The sequence below is a fragment of the Diadema antillarum genome, unplaced genomic scaffold (genome assembly GCF_040938485.1).
Source record: "Diadema antillarum isolate AM-2024a unplaced genomic scaffold, OU_Dant_1.0 scf00000074, whole genome shotgun sequence".
Lineage (NCBI taxonomy): Eukaryota > Metazoa > Echinodermata > Echinoidea > Diadematoida > Diadematidae > Diadema > Diadema antillarum.
The window spans coordinates 3,291,425-3,308,090 of NW_027270963.1; the positions used below are offsets into that span (position 1 = coordinate 3,291,425).

Below are 16,666 nucleotides of genomic sequence, written 5' to 3' on the forward strand. Positions count from 1 at the left end.
TAACTAAAAGAATATAATATGTTACGTTTGAGTCAACCAAATATACAAGTGTATTCTCACTACACCCAAATTTTGAAAACTAAACTATTTGATCTCCCTTCAGAATTCATCCTCCAATTCAAACAGATATCCCTTTGAGCATCAGAGGTGACAAAGCAAAACAAGGCACAAGAGAAGAACAGTTCGCCTACCTTCCGGCAGTGACCAAAGTCGTGACGATGATCCGTTTGCTTTGGATGTCCTGCTTATTGGGCACGTAGAGCTCATTACCATCGAAGTTGCAGCATTTCTTATCCTGGAAAAAAAAAAAAAAAAAGGTCAGCTACTCAATTTGTTGGAGAGGGTCAAAAAGACACAAGCAGCCTCTTGCATCTCTCTTGAAACACATCCAATATCTCCTCTGCTGACAAAGGGCAGAAATAATGTTTCACTTTATCAACACCATATTGATTTTACAAGGCACCTGATAGAGGCACATAAACATAAATCAATGTCAGATTGACAATGCTTTGCAGAGACAATATAAAACAAATAGCAGGGATTGGTTTGGCTTGTTCTCTCTTGTTCTGCATTGTGTGAAGATAGGAAAGTTCAACATTACAGAGGGACATCAACCTTTTGTCTTTAAATCCCTATGGGATACAGAGTTTTCTGACAGACTGACATCAGATTTAACAACCTTCTCCATTCACTAATCTGTCTCTCCTTATGTTGCATAACTTTCACCTTGGACAACTTTCCCTGTCTGGGCCACACTCTCCTTAACCTGCCGAAGACTAGTTCCGAGTATACTCGGGCAGATGTTTATATGGGTAATGCGTGTTATAGCAAAAATCAGCCCGTCCTCAAAGGGTTAACCCGTTGAGGACGGGTCCTGAGTATACTCGGGCAGGGGTCTATGGAAAATATGTGTTGCAGCAAAATCAGTCCGTCCTGAATGGGTTAAGAAATGTTTAGAGCATAACAATGTGAGTGAAATAAACAACAGCTAGAGAAGCACTCTGAGAGCGCAGACCTCCACCAAGCGGCTCGTTTCCACCACTGCTCTTGTTCTCCAAATGAGATCAATGATTTCCACTCATATGTATACATGCTGAAAATCGCCCAATTTCCCGATATAGGGGTCCTTTGTTGCGTCATCAGCATCCAGCCATGCGGTGCCTCGCCTAAGCAAAGCACGCATTTCAGTGCCTGTATGCAGACCTCAAAAATGCGCAGCTTGACTCCCAAGTTCATTGACCCTACCTGCCAAAATATTGAAAATCCATCATAAAATCCATAAAAATTCCTGTATCACTACCAAAACTTTATCATCTGAAAGTTTCCTCCCAATTCGTTCATAACTTTTTGAGTGATTTTGCACACAGACAGACAAACAAACAAACTAACAAGCAAGCAAATAAACGCCGATGAAAGTAACATAACCTCCTTCCTTGGCGCAGGTAATAAATTGTCGGCGAACCTTAAGAACAGGGTCAATTGATGCTAGTGGCCTGCTGGGTGCATAGAACCTCAGGAGATGAGTCTTGGCGACTGGTGTTCCCTTGTTGAGCAGCCGCACGGCTACAAGATCAGCGGCACTGTTGGATGGCGCACATATCAATATGCGGCTCTCTGGCAGTATGTTGTACACCTAGAATGAAAACCATATTAGTTGAGTTTAAGTGAAATCTGTAAGAGTACAAGTTACAACAACAGAATGCAGCATTAATGAATATTGCTATACAGATAGTAAATGGTTATTAGTGCAATGGTGCAAGCTTTCACACACAATTACACACAAACACACACACACACACCACACACAAAGTGATATCTTGTTCTACCGCAGAAGTAGAGACCATTCACTATTGTTTTATTCAACACCTCAGACATCAACCAATGTGGTATACACCAATTCTTCGATATACTTGTAGTACAGAATTGAAAACCAGTTTTCATGCAAGGCATATAGTTATAGCATAGTTCAATAATACGAGGAAGCAATCACATAAAAATTGAAGACAGTATTAAGTGATGGAATGTGCACTTGTGTCTGATTGAGTCACACTGTGAAAGTAGGTAATTGTGATGTCAGAGAAATGGGATGGTCCAAAACTACAGGTGGAGTATATGAGCAAATTCAGACAAACAGAATGGTATATATTTCATCAAAAGTGGACCTAAGATAAGGAAAATATTAGATTTGGGGAAAGCATGGGAACACATGAAATTCTGCACTTTCTGATTTTTTTCACTGCAAATCAAAATGTTACCATTCTGCTCATCTGATATGGTGTTGTATTGCACTGTAAATGCACGGTATGCAAGAAATACCACTATTTTCAAGTGTCTCAGGAATGAAGGAATTTGCAAATCGCAACTGGAAAATGGCAGTTTACAATATGGACCAGCCACTACCAAACAAGAACCAAAGGGGTCCCTTGGTCTGTATAAGATGTCAGGACAGCTCACCTGCTTGGTCGCTTCCACGATGGTGACAGTTTTGCCCGTGCCGGGAGGGCCAAACACGAGGTACGGAGCGGGCCGCGAAGACCCTCGGACGATGCTGTGCACCGCCTGGACCTGTTCCATGTTGTCTGCGAGCTTCCTGTCAAAGACTTTATTTTTGAAGGCCCTGGATAGTTTGTGGTAGGAGAAAACTTTATCAATCTGGGTATCTTTGTTGCATCAAGCACTTTCCTAGGAGAGCAGTTTTACAATGAATGAAATAGCAAAGTGTACTCATCTGGTAAAACACACAGACCCGACAGAAAAGTTTATGTGCTGTGAAACACAAGCCAGCAAAGAACGTTTATTTGAGTAAAATCAAACAAAACAATTCCGAGCAGTTACACTGTATGACCTCTGAACTTTGAAAGGTCTTTCAGTGTAAAAAACTCCATGAAATCATCAGGCGATTTGGCCAAAACACTTACTTTGAGGCTGCTACTTGCATAATGACAGAATTGAAGTGATTTCATTTCTTATGTATGGTGATCTGTCACTTGTATTTTGCAGATTCCATTTGGAACAACTTGTTCTTTGATGAAAATTTCCTGTTTGGTTTCTTCCACTATGGTGACAGTTAAGTTTTGTCCATGCCGGGAGGGCCAAACACGAGGTACAGAGTTGATTAAGCAAGAACAGTCTAAATTTAAAATACTAATGTACAATGAAGAGACCAAAAAAAAAAAGTATAGCAATCTAATCTGAAACACAATTTTCAGTGTGCCAGGAGTGGCATTGCCACGTAAGAGGTCGAGACGAAAGTCACACAGAATATTTCTGTGACTTAACCTGTTGAAGACGGGCTGATTTTGCTACAACACGCATTTCCTATAGACTTCAACGGATTAAAAAAAATATATCAATACAATATCCATAGTTTAAACAGTGCTGACATCTGACCCTACCCTCCTCTCTTTCTCCCTTCTCGCTTGCTGCCTGACGACAGGACGGATAAACTCACCCTATCTCCGGTACTCTCGGGAAGAGGCCCCTGGTGCCAACCTTCTGGGCTGCCGGGAAGAGCACCTCGCTAAGCCCGCCTTCCGCGGTGGCCGTCTCCACTGCGTGGTGCTGGTTACGCAGGGGGTACCTGCTGAACGTGAACTCAATGTCCACCTTCCTGCCCTGGACATACTTATTCCTGAACCTGCAGACAGGAGCGCAGCGAGAATCACACACGGAACTTGATTACTGCTTCCAAAATTTACAAAACATTTTTAAAACAAGGAAAAGTAGAAATTACGCGGTGCGTAACATATGTCCCCGCCGGAAGTAGCATTTTGTAACAAAATGTGCAATATAGATAAAAAATCAAGGTCAAAGGTCAAAGAAGTCAAAGGTCAAAATTCTGTGTAGAAGTTTTGAAGCCCTCACCTAGTGCCATCACATAAAGCAAATGGAATCGAAATTGGGTTAGAAATGGCGAAGGAGTAGCATTTTGTAGCCAATGTACAATATAGGTCAAAAATCAAGGTCAAAGGTCAAAGAAGACAAAGGTCAAAATTCTGTGCAGAAGTTTTGAAGCCCTCACCTAGTGCTATCACATAAAGCAAACGGAATCGAAATCGGGTTAGAAATGGCGAAGGAGTAGCATTCTGTAGCAAAATGCACAATATGGGTCGAAAATCAAGGTCAAAGGTCAAAGAGGTCAAAGGTCAAAATTCTGTGAAGAAGTTTTAAAGCCCTCAACTAGTGCCATCATATAAAGCAAACGGAATCGAAATCGGGTTAAAAATGGCGAAGGAGTAGCATTTTGTAGCAAAATGTACAATATGGGTCAAAAATCAAGGTCAAAGGTCAAAGAAGTCAAAGGTCAAAATTCTGTGTAGAAGTTTTGAAGCCCTCACATAGTGCCATCACATAAAGCAAACGGAATCGAAATCGGGTTAGAAATGGCGAAGGAGTAGCATTTTGTAGCAAAATGTACAATATAGGTCAAAAAATCAAGGTCAAAGGTCAAAGAAGTCAAAGGTCAAAATTCTGTGTAGAAGTTTTGAAGCCCTCACCTAGTGCCATCACATAAAGCAAACGGAATCGAAATCGGGTTAGAAATGGCGAAGGAGTAGCATTTTGTAGCAAAATGTACAATATAGGTCAAAGGTCAAGGTCAAAGGTCACGACTGAAATTCTGTGTAGAAGTTTCAAAGCTCCTATGTAGTGCTATCATATAAAGCAAACAGAATCAAAATTGGCTCATAAATGACAGAGAAGTAGCAAATTGAAGATTTTGATCACACACGGACGCACACACGGACACACGGACGGACGGACGGACGGACGGACGGACACACGGACGGACACACGGACACACACACGTACGGAGCCCGTTTCATAGTCCCCTGCTCGAACTCGTTCGGCGGGGACAAAAATGTGTGCAAGTTGTTCTACGCAATTCCAAGCCTTGTTAAAGTTTGGCTTCATTCAGCTTAATCAAAAAAAAGAATGGCAGCTGTTACATAGAAATGAGACCAATAAAAAAAAGTTTGTTGGAGTTTAAATTCTATATATTTTTGTGGGAGCGATATCACTTGCAGCCACCTATGAAAATTATAGAAGGTTATGTTGTAACCATCTCACAAGTCTCCCTCTGATCAATTTAAGCATAGATCGTCATTAAATTCAACCCTCACTGAATAGAGTGCCTCTATCTTTCACCTTGTGTGAAATCTTGTACCATCGCACTCGTGACCATTCGCTATTTGCATACTTTTTTGCAAGCAAAAGTAATCATGATTCTAAAATAAAAAGCACAAAACAAGGCCTAGTTGGCAGAAGGCAAAAGAATCTGACTCACTCTGAGGCAAATCCAAGAACGACATCTTCCTGCTCCACGAAGTGCACGTAACCCTTGTAGCTTTTCGTGTCCGACTTGTCGCTGAACCGCGCAAACAGATGGTCCCCCTTGAGCACAGAAGGGCGATTCTCTGCGAGTCCCGGAACCTTTCACGGAACATATCCCGGCAAATCACATGGAGATTCAAATAAGATTGGGAAGCTGACAAGGATGCCAAAGCAAAATATCAGTGCCATCCTGACTGAAATACTCGCTATACAATTGATTTTAGATCTGTGGCAAGAATTAGGCCACCTCATTCAATACAGTGACTCCCGTAATAACGAACACGGTTATAACAAAAATCCGGTTACAACGAATTAAAAATTCAGGCCGCAATACTATCCGCTCTATGTCTTTTACTGCTTATTTGTTCGGTTATAACGAAATTTCGATATAACAAAAGAAAATTGCCAGTCCTGAGGACTTCGTTATAATGGGAGTCCACTGTACATGCCATTTCAAGCCAATCCAATAGTATACATGATGACCTTCTGAGCAGGCACTGTTAAGGTTGAAATTTTGTTAACAGCCAGACCTGTGCATTTCAAACAACCTGAACAGTGCAATGTTCAAGTTATTTGTTTTCCTGGCAACAGTTGCCTTCTAAACGAAAGTCCCTTTCTGGACTAAAATGCATGCAAAGAATGGCTCCTAAATACTCCCTACATTGCTGATTAATCTTTACACGTTATGTTTATTGATGATATCAGACACAAAGTCTAATCTCTTTTAATCCAACAGCAATATGAACTTGTGTTTGTCTACTACATTTGATTTGCAACACAAGTCATGGGTTAGGGTAGAGTCTCTAAGCCAACTATAGAACTGAATGCTGCCACCACCATGTTAAAACACGGTGTCGGCTTGGCAGTGACAGTTGACCGTCTGTTATGATTGCAGACAGCATATATTATGTCCAGTAAGGTTAAGAGCTGCAAACAGCAATGCATGCATTATCTTTCTTTGCTCATTGAGCATCCATCCCGCCCTCCCAGTTCAGTTCCGCCAGTTTCCTAAGGGGTAAGCTGTAATAGACCATTTCTGTCGTCACTGGCTTATGAGCATGTGGGTTAACCCCCATCTTAAGCTTAGTGTATTCATCACACTTTACTACAAATAATCCTTTCATATTCAAATTCTCTTTCCAGATGTGAGATTCTACTTCTTACCCCCAACACCCCCCCCCTTCCTTCTTCCCCCACCCCTCTTTCTTTCTCTTCAACTTACGTGGAGTTTGAGCATGCCTGGGTTGCGTCTGTCGGTTCTCAGCTCCTGGGCGTGCCTGTCATAGCGTCGGATGTCAACTTGCATCTGCATTTCCTCAATGTACAGCAGGTTGTGGAACTTCTCACAGTGGTTCTCTACTGAGAGAGGTTTGGCCAGTTCTTGTCTGCAAGGGAGGAAGAGAAATGTACTCACGGAGCCAGGATAAGACTTGTGTTCATTTCTTTTGTGCTGTAGTTTAAATGTTAGGTTTTGTAAAGTTATGTTTTAATTCTATTTCTGGATTCTAGAAAAAATCATATGTATAGTGAGTCTACTCCTCATCGACCACTTACTTTTAGATCGACCACCCTCGCGCAATGGCCTTCTCACGTATAAAATCGAAAATACACGTGGGACGGTGAGCAATATGCTGGAACATTCGAACATGCATACAAAAGAGAAATTAGGGAGATACATGTAAATAACCTGAGGAAACAGAAGGAAAAAGAATTGAAGAAAATCCTCAGTAGTAATACACATAATTATTGTTAACTCATATTTGCCCATTCACTGGATTTACATGCTTTTCAATGGGAAAACGGGCAGTCGGCTTAAAAGATGAGCTACCACGGGCGCATGAAAAAAACCTCCCATGTGTTTATCGCCGAGATTTACGTGCGTAGGATACGGAGCGACAATCTGAGCATGGGGTAAGGATCTGCGGTATTTTCTCCCAAAGTGAGACAAAATGGAGGTAAATCTGTTAAATATTTTCGATTAAATGGTGGTTACAAATAAAGGCAGTCGATGAGTAGTAGGTCCAACCATATAAATGTTAAGACAAAATCCCCAACTACTCAGTACAAGAAAGAGAAATCCTCATACATTTCTGACAAAGTGATAACATTTACATGTATGATGATATATAGTATAAATAGTATATTACACTATTTCTGTAGTGCTTGCACTGCTGTTTTAAACTAAGGGAATGGCAACAACTTTTTCATCACTTTTTAGGGGCACATGCAACATTCATGTTTCAGATGCAACAGGTCGATTTTACAGCTTGAATGTATGTGAAATCAGTCTACAGCAGTGTTCAAGCGCTCAAAAGCAAACCAAAGCAAACCCATCCAATGCATATTGTACTACTGCCATGCCAAATTTGGAGCATTTGAACGCTCTGTAGAAAAACCATATCTGATGAGTTATTTTTAGAGGGGGTCACTTGTTTTGTAGCAACAGGGTCATGCACCAGGCACGCTTATGCTACTTCCAGGTGTCTCAAACAAAGAGAACCAACTTTTTGCATTATCACATATTATACAAGGAAAAGTAGAAATTACGCGGTGCATAATATATGTCCCCGCCGGAAGTAGCATTTTGTAGCAAAATGTGCAATATAGGTAAAAAATCAAGGTCAAAGGTCAAAGAAGTCAAAGGTCAAAATTCTGTGTAAAAGTTTTGAAGCCCTCACCTAGTGCCATCACATAAAGCAAACGGAATTGAAATCGGGTTAGAAATGCTGAAGGAGTAGCATTTTGTAGCAAAATGTAAAATATAGGTCAAAAATCAAGGTCAAAGGTCAAAGAAGGCAAAGGTCAAAATTCTGTGTAGAAGTTTTGAAGCCCTCACCTAGTGCCATCACATAAAGCAAACGGAATCGAAATCGGGTTAGAAATGGCGAAGGAGTAGCATTTTGTAGCAAAATGTACAATATAGGTCAAAAATCAAGGTCAAAGGTCAAAGAAGTCAAAGGTCAAAATTCTGGGTAGAAGTTTTGAAGCCCTCACCTAGTGCCATCACATAAAGCAAACAGAATCGAAATCGGGTTAGAAATGGCGAAGGAGTAGCATTTTGTAGCAAAATGTACAATATAGGTCAACGGTCAAGGTCAAAGGTCACGACTGAAATTCTGTGTAGAAGTTTCAAAGCTCCCATGTAGTGCTATCATATAAAGCAAACAGAATCAAAATTGGCTCATAAATGACAGAGAAGTAGCAAATTGAAGATTTTGATCACACACGGACGCACACACGGACACACGGACGGACACACGGACGGACGCACGGACGGACGGACACACGGACACACACACGTACGGAGCCCGTTTCATAGACCCCTGCTCGAACTCGTTCGGCGGGGACAATAATTGTATGCGTCACTCCCATTCTTATCATGCTAACTTCTGGTACTATTATGGCATGCTTTTGGAGCACATCAGGAAGTGGTCCACTTTTTTGCTCGATATATATAGTTGGGTTAGGTACATTTTAGGATCACTCTTCTGGCGCGGGTATGGTACAATATTGTATGCTTTATGAGAGTGCTCAAAACACACCCTAAGTTACAGAGCCTAGCCCTTACTTGAGTTCCACAAGTTTGCGCTTGTTGTTGACAGCTTTGTTGAGCTCCTTTGGAATGTCATAAGTAGGGAGGAGACTCCCTTTCAGGGGATTGCGTGAAGAGCTGAAAAAAAAAATAGAGAGAATAAGCTAGGATTACAATAATCATAAATGCATGCAAACACTTTATCTACTTTTGAGGAAAAGAGAAAACAAAATCAGATTTTAAAGAAAAGGGAAGTTTCTTACATCTGACATTTGGGTGTCTACTGCACATTGGAGTATCGACAAATCAATATCTAGTCAGCATTCAAGCGATCATTATCACTCTTTTAAGAGCACCATTCACTGATGTGACAATCCACACAATGAATATGATAAATCAAACTAGCAGAGAAGTGAATGGTTCCCTGTAAATCTGATAAAAAATAAGTTATGATATTTTAATGTTCCACTTGTTTTGCACAGAACAATGATGTCAGAAAGAGTCACCTATGCAAATTAAGCAAGATGATAATGTTTCATGGCCTTATAAAGTCCTGCATTCACTTAGACAAAAATCCTCAAAATAATTTTGAGGCGGAATGTGCAAATTTGAGAAGAGCGTGGATGATTACACATCAAATCCCTCTAGCGTTGCATGATCTTGGGAATTTAAGATGAAGAGGAAAGGAAGGAAGAGGTGGGTTACAGAGTTACTCACAAATTTGGTCGAACACCATCCACAATCTCCCCCTTCTTCTCACGAGCAGCGAAGCTGGGGGGCTTGGTGTAGGGCTTAGAGGGTGGCAGGTCAGCTATGACGTCGCTCACCACCGTGATTGAGACGAACCTCAGGATCTGGAAGATCTGCAGAGAACAGGCAGACATCTCGGTGATCAGGAAGTCGTCAGTTGATAATGAGAAGGGCGTTGAGTTGCCTCAAACACGATGGGTTTAGTAGCAACTAAAGCTGCTTTACACCGCGTTCCCGGCAACGACGGCAGCCCCGTTTCAGGCCACCGTGGACAAAACGGGATGGACTTGAAACAACGCGGTAAGACGGGATAGGCAAACGCGACAGGCCGTAATTGCCGGGGATGCCGTGTCAGATTTTTAAACTGTCAAAATAATTGCTACCGCAGTCACGAAGCTAATGAGGAATCTTGTATGCCGTAATAAAACGCAGTGAACACAACAAATGGGGCGGCACGTAATACGCCATATCAAAACTTGGAGGCTGTTCGTGGCGGGACGCGACTGAAAATATTGATAGTCTAGCCTGATCAGACGCCATGAGAACAGCGTCTGATAGCTACATTGTACAACTGTATATGTTCATCGGGGTGAGGACTGGAACGAACAAGACTAACATACAAAGGGGGAAAAACAGGAGAATGTCCTACCTATAAACTACAGCGCACTATGTTTCGGGCAAATGGGGCTGCCGTGGACACCTGGAACATGGTGTAAACATAGCTTTAATGCCCTTATCATTTTCAAACGACGAAGTGATCATTACAGTAAACGATGATGCACAAGCAGAGAAAACAAGGAATGCCACAAGTGATAAAATACCAATTTTCACAAACTACATGACACAAAGGCCTACATGTACATTACTCACTACATCAGGGTTTCACAAAAACACAAGCACCCTTGACATCCTACCTCTCTAGTCTCCTCCATCCGAAACGCGAAGACAAGGGGGCTGGAAAGCCTGCCCAGGTTGGCAGCATTCTGGCAAGTTAGCGAAACTTCATAGTCTGAACCTTGAAATCAAGGGACACACACAAATAAGAACAAAAAATTGGACCAAAAACAAACAAACATATAAAGAAACAAAACAAACAAAACAAATTAAACAAAACTTGAATAAAACACACCAGCCTATTTCTTACCATGACAAAATGTCGTGTATCATTTGCACCGTAAATCATCAGCTGCATATCGCAAGAGTATGTATTGAGCCCTCTTGTTACTATAAACCTGCAATTTTGGTTATGACATCTATAACACATAGCAAAAAAAAAGTATTTTATTATGCAATCATTTCTATTCATAGATTTATTTGACTATGTATGCATTAATTCACCGTTTCTGCCATCATCATTCATACAATTTCTTCATGATATATTTCTCTACTAACTCAGTCATCTGGAAAGAATACTTTTTTATCATTCATTTAAATGTTAATCTACTCTTGTAAACTCATTCACTTATCTATTTATATAATGCGTATATAATGCATTATAGTGAAGGCATATTCTATGAAGAAGTATTCTGTCTAGCTCAGCATGAGCAAACATGTTTTATTCTTCTAAGAAACAGTATGCTCTTAAAATATACTGTTTTTCCAATCATCTGCTTTCTACGAGCTACCATAAACACGTCAGAAACATTAGCACCAGTGTCAAATCCTTCACTTGCTTCAAAAAGGACACATTGAATACATTGCTGTCTTCAATTTGCTCATGATAAAAACATATTGTTCTCTCATACAGAGAGCTTGATTGTGTCATTCAGAGCTCGACAATACAGAAAGAAGATCTCTGAGTGGCCACATTTTTGCTGACAATCATTCGCTCATCGAAATCATTTCTCAATTCTTTTGACTACATCAAAACCCTATGAATGGGGCTAGGGTTATCCTTGTCTGCTAGTGAAATCATGGGCAGCTATATGTCCGGGTTCAAAGCTCTGGACGTACCTGGAGGCATCCTCAGTATATTGATGCCTGCATACACGTTGTGCTCGTCTGATACCGCAAACTCTCGGTGGGGCCTCAGCAGCACAACAGAAATGAGTGCCATTTCCTTCTCCCTACAATGACAAAATAACAAATCTTTGCATGTAAAAAAAAAATGGGATATATGATGCATTACAGATGCATAAGAAACCATGAATAATTGATATTCTATCAATATATCTATCTGTTTATCTACCTATTTCAATATCAATCATGAAGAATAGTGTGGCACTATGTCCATGTACATTTTGTAGCACTTTGCAGCAGGATGGTATACATATTACATGCCATATAATACACCAACACACATGCTGTTCTCTATGCCATATGATAAAACACACACACACACACACACACACACACACACACACACAAACAATCAGACACATACACACAATCTCCACTAATTTTTTCTTTGAAAGTGAAGGAAAAAAAATGCATTCTTCATATCGACTTACAGAAGTACCGCAATCACATAACAACAGTGACTTCTACAGGGTGAGCGATTGTGGCTTTGACCCAAGACATTAATTACCTCCGCCAAGGGAGGAGGTTATGTTTTCGTTACCGTTGGTTTGTTCGTTATTTCGTTCGTTTGTTCGTTTGTCCGTGTGCAAAATATAAACTCAAAAAGTAGTTAACGGATTGGGATGAAACTTGCAGGTAACAAACGATTAACTTTTGGTAGTGATCCAAGAATTTTGGGGGAATTTATGAAGGATTTTTGATATTTTGGCAGGTAGGGTCAATGAACTTGGGAGTTCAGGCTGCGCGTATTTGAGCTTTGCATGCGCGCACTAAAGTGCGTGCTTTAGTTTCTGCTAGGGCGAGGCATGCCGTGCAGCTGAGGGTTTATGACGTAACAATGGCTTGTATATTCGGAAATTGGGCGACATTCAGCACACAATGCTACAAGTACGTATGGGTGGAAATCACTGATTATCTCTATGGAAGAACAAGATCAATGGTGGAAATGAGCTGCATACTTGGCGGAGGTCTCAGAGTGCTTTTCTAGTTTCATAATATTTTAGAAAGGCAAACTACTGATGTGGTGACATCACTACCTCACGTCATTTGAATATGTAACATGATCTACATCACTCTTATGTAAACATGTGATTCAATAAATAGGGTTCCCAGCATTTCAAGAAAACAAAAATTCCTGATTTTTCCCTGTAAAGTATCAAATTTCCATGATAACTATTTCTCAACTCATTTCCAGTTTCACATCCAATTTTCATCCAGTTTCATCCAATGGATGTTTTGATATGCAACAAAATATAACAGAGTCTCAGTGGCTACTTTTGATTTTTGGGCCAATTAAAACTCCCTGACTTTTCCCTGATTTGAGGCATTTTTATCAAATTCCCTGATTTTTCCTAGACTGGTAAAAAGTAGAACGATTTTCCCTGATTTCCCTGATGGGCTGGGAACCCTGATAAAGTTCCATAACTTGGATCATTCTGCAGTTAATCATGAATACACTACAGTGTAACTTAAATCTGATTGTTGGATTTGACTCTCTTCATAACGATTAACATGTCAATTTTGATATGGAATGCCACTGCACAACTGATTAACCAATTGAGGACGGGATGATTTTGTAATAACACTCATTTCCCATAGACACCTGCCCGAGTATATGTGGGACAAGTCTTCAGTGGGTTAAAAAAATACGAGAAAAAGTTACTACTAATCAGGATTACTCATCCTTCAGCTAAGCATAGCATATCCATCATACCCTTTAACTTCGATGCTAAATTTAATGTTCTTGGTCTCCCCCTTTCGTACGTCTGTAGTCACGTTACCCTTGCCATCGTCATATGGGCTGGTGATGGTGATATCATTCTTGTCTAGCACCAGGTCATTTCTGTGGGCAAAGAAATATGGATAAATGAGAAAACTAAACATCGTTTTGACAAACCAAATCCCCCCCCCCCCACAAACAAAAAACAACATACATATATCAGAGAGAAGTGAGAAAATTAAACTCAACTGTCAATTATAGTCCCATGTACCCATGTGGTGGTAGTTTTTCGTGTGTATAACCTGTGGCAATTCTTTTCTTCATTTCTCTATAACTTGTCCCATGTACCCATAATAAATGGTAAAAACTGTACAATCGCTCATGAAAAAAAAAAACAGAACCCAGACAGATTGAAGACAGTCTTTCAATTTCCCTTCACATGAACAAGTCAAAGATTGGGAGTTTAGGTAAATGTTCAGGCCATGTAACAGATACACTAATTATTACCTTATGTATGATGTGACTCCATCCTGTTTCAGTGGTATTGATACCACATTAATGAAGGGCAATTATCATAAGTACTTCCTTTTTGCTTCCTCCAATCTTTCACATCACGAAACCAAAAGAAAAGAAAAAAAAATGGCATAACATTGCAGCAACTTGCTCAGTAGTCACATACTCACAACCTGCTAAATATATGACTTTAAAAAATTGGCTCTACAGCCCAGCACACAAACTGGAACATGCCATATATTTAATGAGTCTCCTTTTTTTTTTTTGCAAATCGTGACTTCCTCACAATTTAGCGAGTGGTTTGCGATCATGGCGTGCAGCAATTTATGGACCCAGAAATGTACATTATGTGCATGTCACATTCGTGTATAGGATCAGAGTTACATTTCAGCACATTGAAATTCATGAATAGCACCCAATTCAAAAAATTTGCAAATTTCAAACACTGAACAAAATATATGGCATACACAGTAAATTTTTTTCATGTGTGCAGGATAAGAAACTCACTGGTCTCACATGCACATGAACATTTCCACAGTAAAAGGGTACTTTTCAGAGATGTCCCTATATTTTCTGTTTTCTATGTGCATTACCCCCAAATACAATCTGATCTTCTACAACACTTCAATACGAGATTACTTTGTCCCCAAATTACTTCAAATAAGCAATGTTTCAAGATGTATGCCAAAATGAAAAATTTTGGGTGAACACAAGTAATGCAGGACAGAAATCTATGTACTAACATATGAAGGTCAAATTATGAATGCTCATTGAAACTTTGGGGTGTTTTTTTTTTCAATTGAATGGCTTCATTTTGATGAGAGAAGATAATAACAGCTGTAAAATTCTATTGGAAATTGGGTTTTATTCCATTTCTAGACTTAGTGGTGAATGCGCGTAACATGGAAAGACCAAAAAATGCAACAAGATTTTTACCTAAAATTTTCATTTGGGCATAAATTTTAATACATTGCTTGTTTAGAGCAATTTTGGGGCAAAGTTATCACTCAATGAAGTGTTCTAGAAGATCACATTGTATTCGGGGGTACTGCACATTGGAAACAGAAAATAAAGAGACATCCCTGAAAAGTACCCTTCTGCTGTGGAAATGCCCACATACCCTGGTTAGAAATTCTAAGTGTGCATGGTCTCCACATTGTTCATTGTGATATTGTTCCAAATGGGAGTATTTCATTACAGCTCTGCCAAGGAAGGAGGAGGTTAAGTGATCCTTGCCTGGTGACGGTTGTCTGTTTACAAAATAACTCAAAAAGTTGCATAAAAAGTTTATATTGAGACAATTTTGGTAGTGATCTGGGAATTTTTATGGATTTTCGAGGGATTTTTCATCTTTCGGCATATAAGGTCAACGAACTTGGGGTTCAAGCTGTGCGTACTGGAGGTTTACATAATTATGCACACTGAAGTGCATGCTCTGCTCGGGCAAAGGCGCTGTGCAATAACGCAAACAAAAGGCTTCTATTTTGGGAAATTGCATACGTGTTAGGGTGGAAATTGGTTACTGGCTTGGCGGAGCGCTTTTCTAGTTTTCAATCCAGAACATGTGGAAATAATTACACACAATCTACTCAGAACACCACATTTACACATTGTCAGTTTCTTGAAAGACTGTAGCAGTATTCAGAACATATAGTTGGTTTTCAAATTGTCTTTGCATATATGCTCAATTGATTACGCTACTTGGAAACATTTTTTTCTTTTAAAATCAAGATCAACAAATCAACAAGTGATGAATTAACTTGGTTTAAATGGTACATGACTGTAAACACCCCACCTCCTCGAGTTGATGTCCTTCTTCAGCATGTTCAACCTGTGGCGACTGCCACTGATGTGATCCCTGTAGACGACCTCCGAGTTGACCTTGACCCCGCACACCTCGCACAGGCAAGGGTAGCGCTTCTTGGGTCGAAGGCTCTTCTGATTCGAGGCACTCGGGTGTCTGGCTGCACCGGCTGCCCCTGCTTCATCCTCCTCCTGCTCAGCCTTCCGCATCGTGACATACTGGTCGATGGAAACCGAGTCGTAGGCCTTCTGCTGGAAGATGTGCCCATCCCGAACTTTGATCTTCTTTGTGTGCTTCAGGAAACTTATTAAGGTGGAAAAGCCACAGACTGCCAGGGATATTAGAGAGAAGAGATCATTTCTCATGAATTCGTTGCTGGGGTGACAAGACCTTGTATCTGTAATTTTGGTGAAAATGACTTTTTTGGAGTAATGGTCAGATAATCACTTAAGTGATGTCCTGTCCAAATCCTAGATGTCTTACCCCAAAAATGAAGCCACCACGGCATGTCAAAGAAATGTCTATCCCATTGGATACAGTACTTTGGCTGCCATTTTTCTTGCTCTCCTGAACATTTGACATTTTGTAAATACTGTACGAGGTCTTGTCGCCCCAGCAACGGTATATAGATATATTTGAAACAGCAAGTCATGTCATGCATAACTTATATTGACCTCTGAGCATGCTCACACCATTTTTTTTTGTCTAGCATGACCATCTCAAGTGCAGGAAAGGTCAAAACCATTCCATCAGCCAATCAAGCGCAATATATACAATATATTGATGTGAGTCATGTGATGATTCTGTTATTTCTACTGTGTTGTTAAACGTCTTTCAATTTTCTCTGTCTTTTCTAATCAAGTGGTGCTAGTCTCACCCTCTCAAGGGATATGGAGATCGAGCATTTTCCTCTATCGCTCCTCGCCTATGGAACTCCCTCCCATCTTTCCTGACAATCTGGATCACTTCAAAGTCTCACTCAAGACTCATATTTTTC

The 16,666-nt window shown here is 40.3% G+C and overlaps 1 protein-coding gene across 3 annotated transcripts in view; it reads right to left on the reverse strand.

Annotated features, from left to right (window-relative positions):
- LOC139717316 (putative helicase MOV-10) overlaps nucleotides 1-16,666 on the reverse strand; it is a 35,241-nt gene that overhangs the window by 12,308 nt on the left and 6,267 nt on the right. For all 3 annotated transcript variants that reach the window (XM_071628809.1, XM_071628811.1, XM_071628810.1), the window contains exons 3-14: nucleotides 15,661-15,997; nucleotides 13,347-13,475; nucleotides 11,567-11,679; nucleotides 10,528-10,628; nucleotides 9,581-9,726; nucleotides 8,900-9,001; nucleotides 6,554-6,716; nucleotides 5,285-5,430; nucleotides 3,452-3,637; nucleotides 2,455-2,617; nucleotides 1,463-1,633; nucleotides 192-295 (exon numbers count right to left, since the gene is read on the reverse strand). In XM_071628809.1, coding sequence (XP_071484910.1) covers nucleotides 192-295; nucleotides 1,463-1,633; nucleotides 2,455-2,617; nucleotides 3,452-3,637; nucleotides 5,285-5,430; nucleotides 6,554-6,716; nucleotides 8,900-9,001; nucleotides 9,581-9,726; nucleotides 10,528-10,628; nucleotides 11,567-11,679; nucleotides 13,347-13,475; nucleotides 15,661-15,997 — 1,861 coding nt within the window. The remainder of the gene's footprint in view (nucleotides 1-191; nucleotides 296-1,462; nucleotides 1,634-2,454; nucleotides 2,618-3,451; nucleotides 3,638-5,284; nucleotides 5,431-6,553; nucleotides 6,717-8,899; nucleotides 9,002-9,580; nucleotides 9,727-10,527; nucleotides 10,629-11,566; nucleotides 11,680-13,346; nucleotides 13,476-15,660; nucleotides 15,998-16,666) is intronic.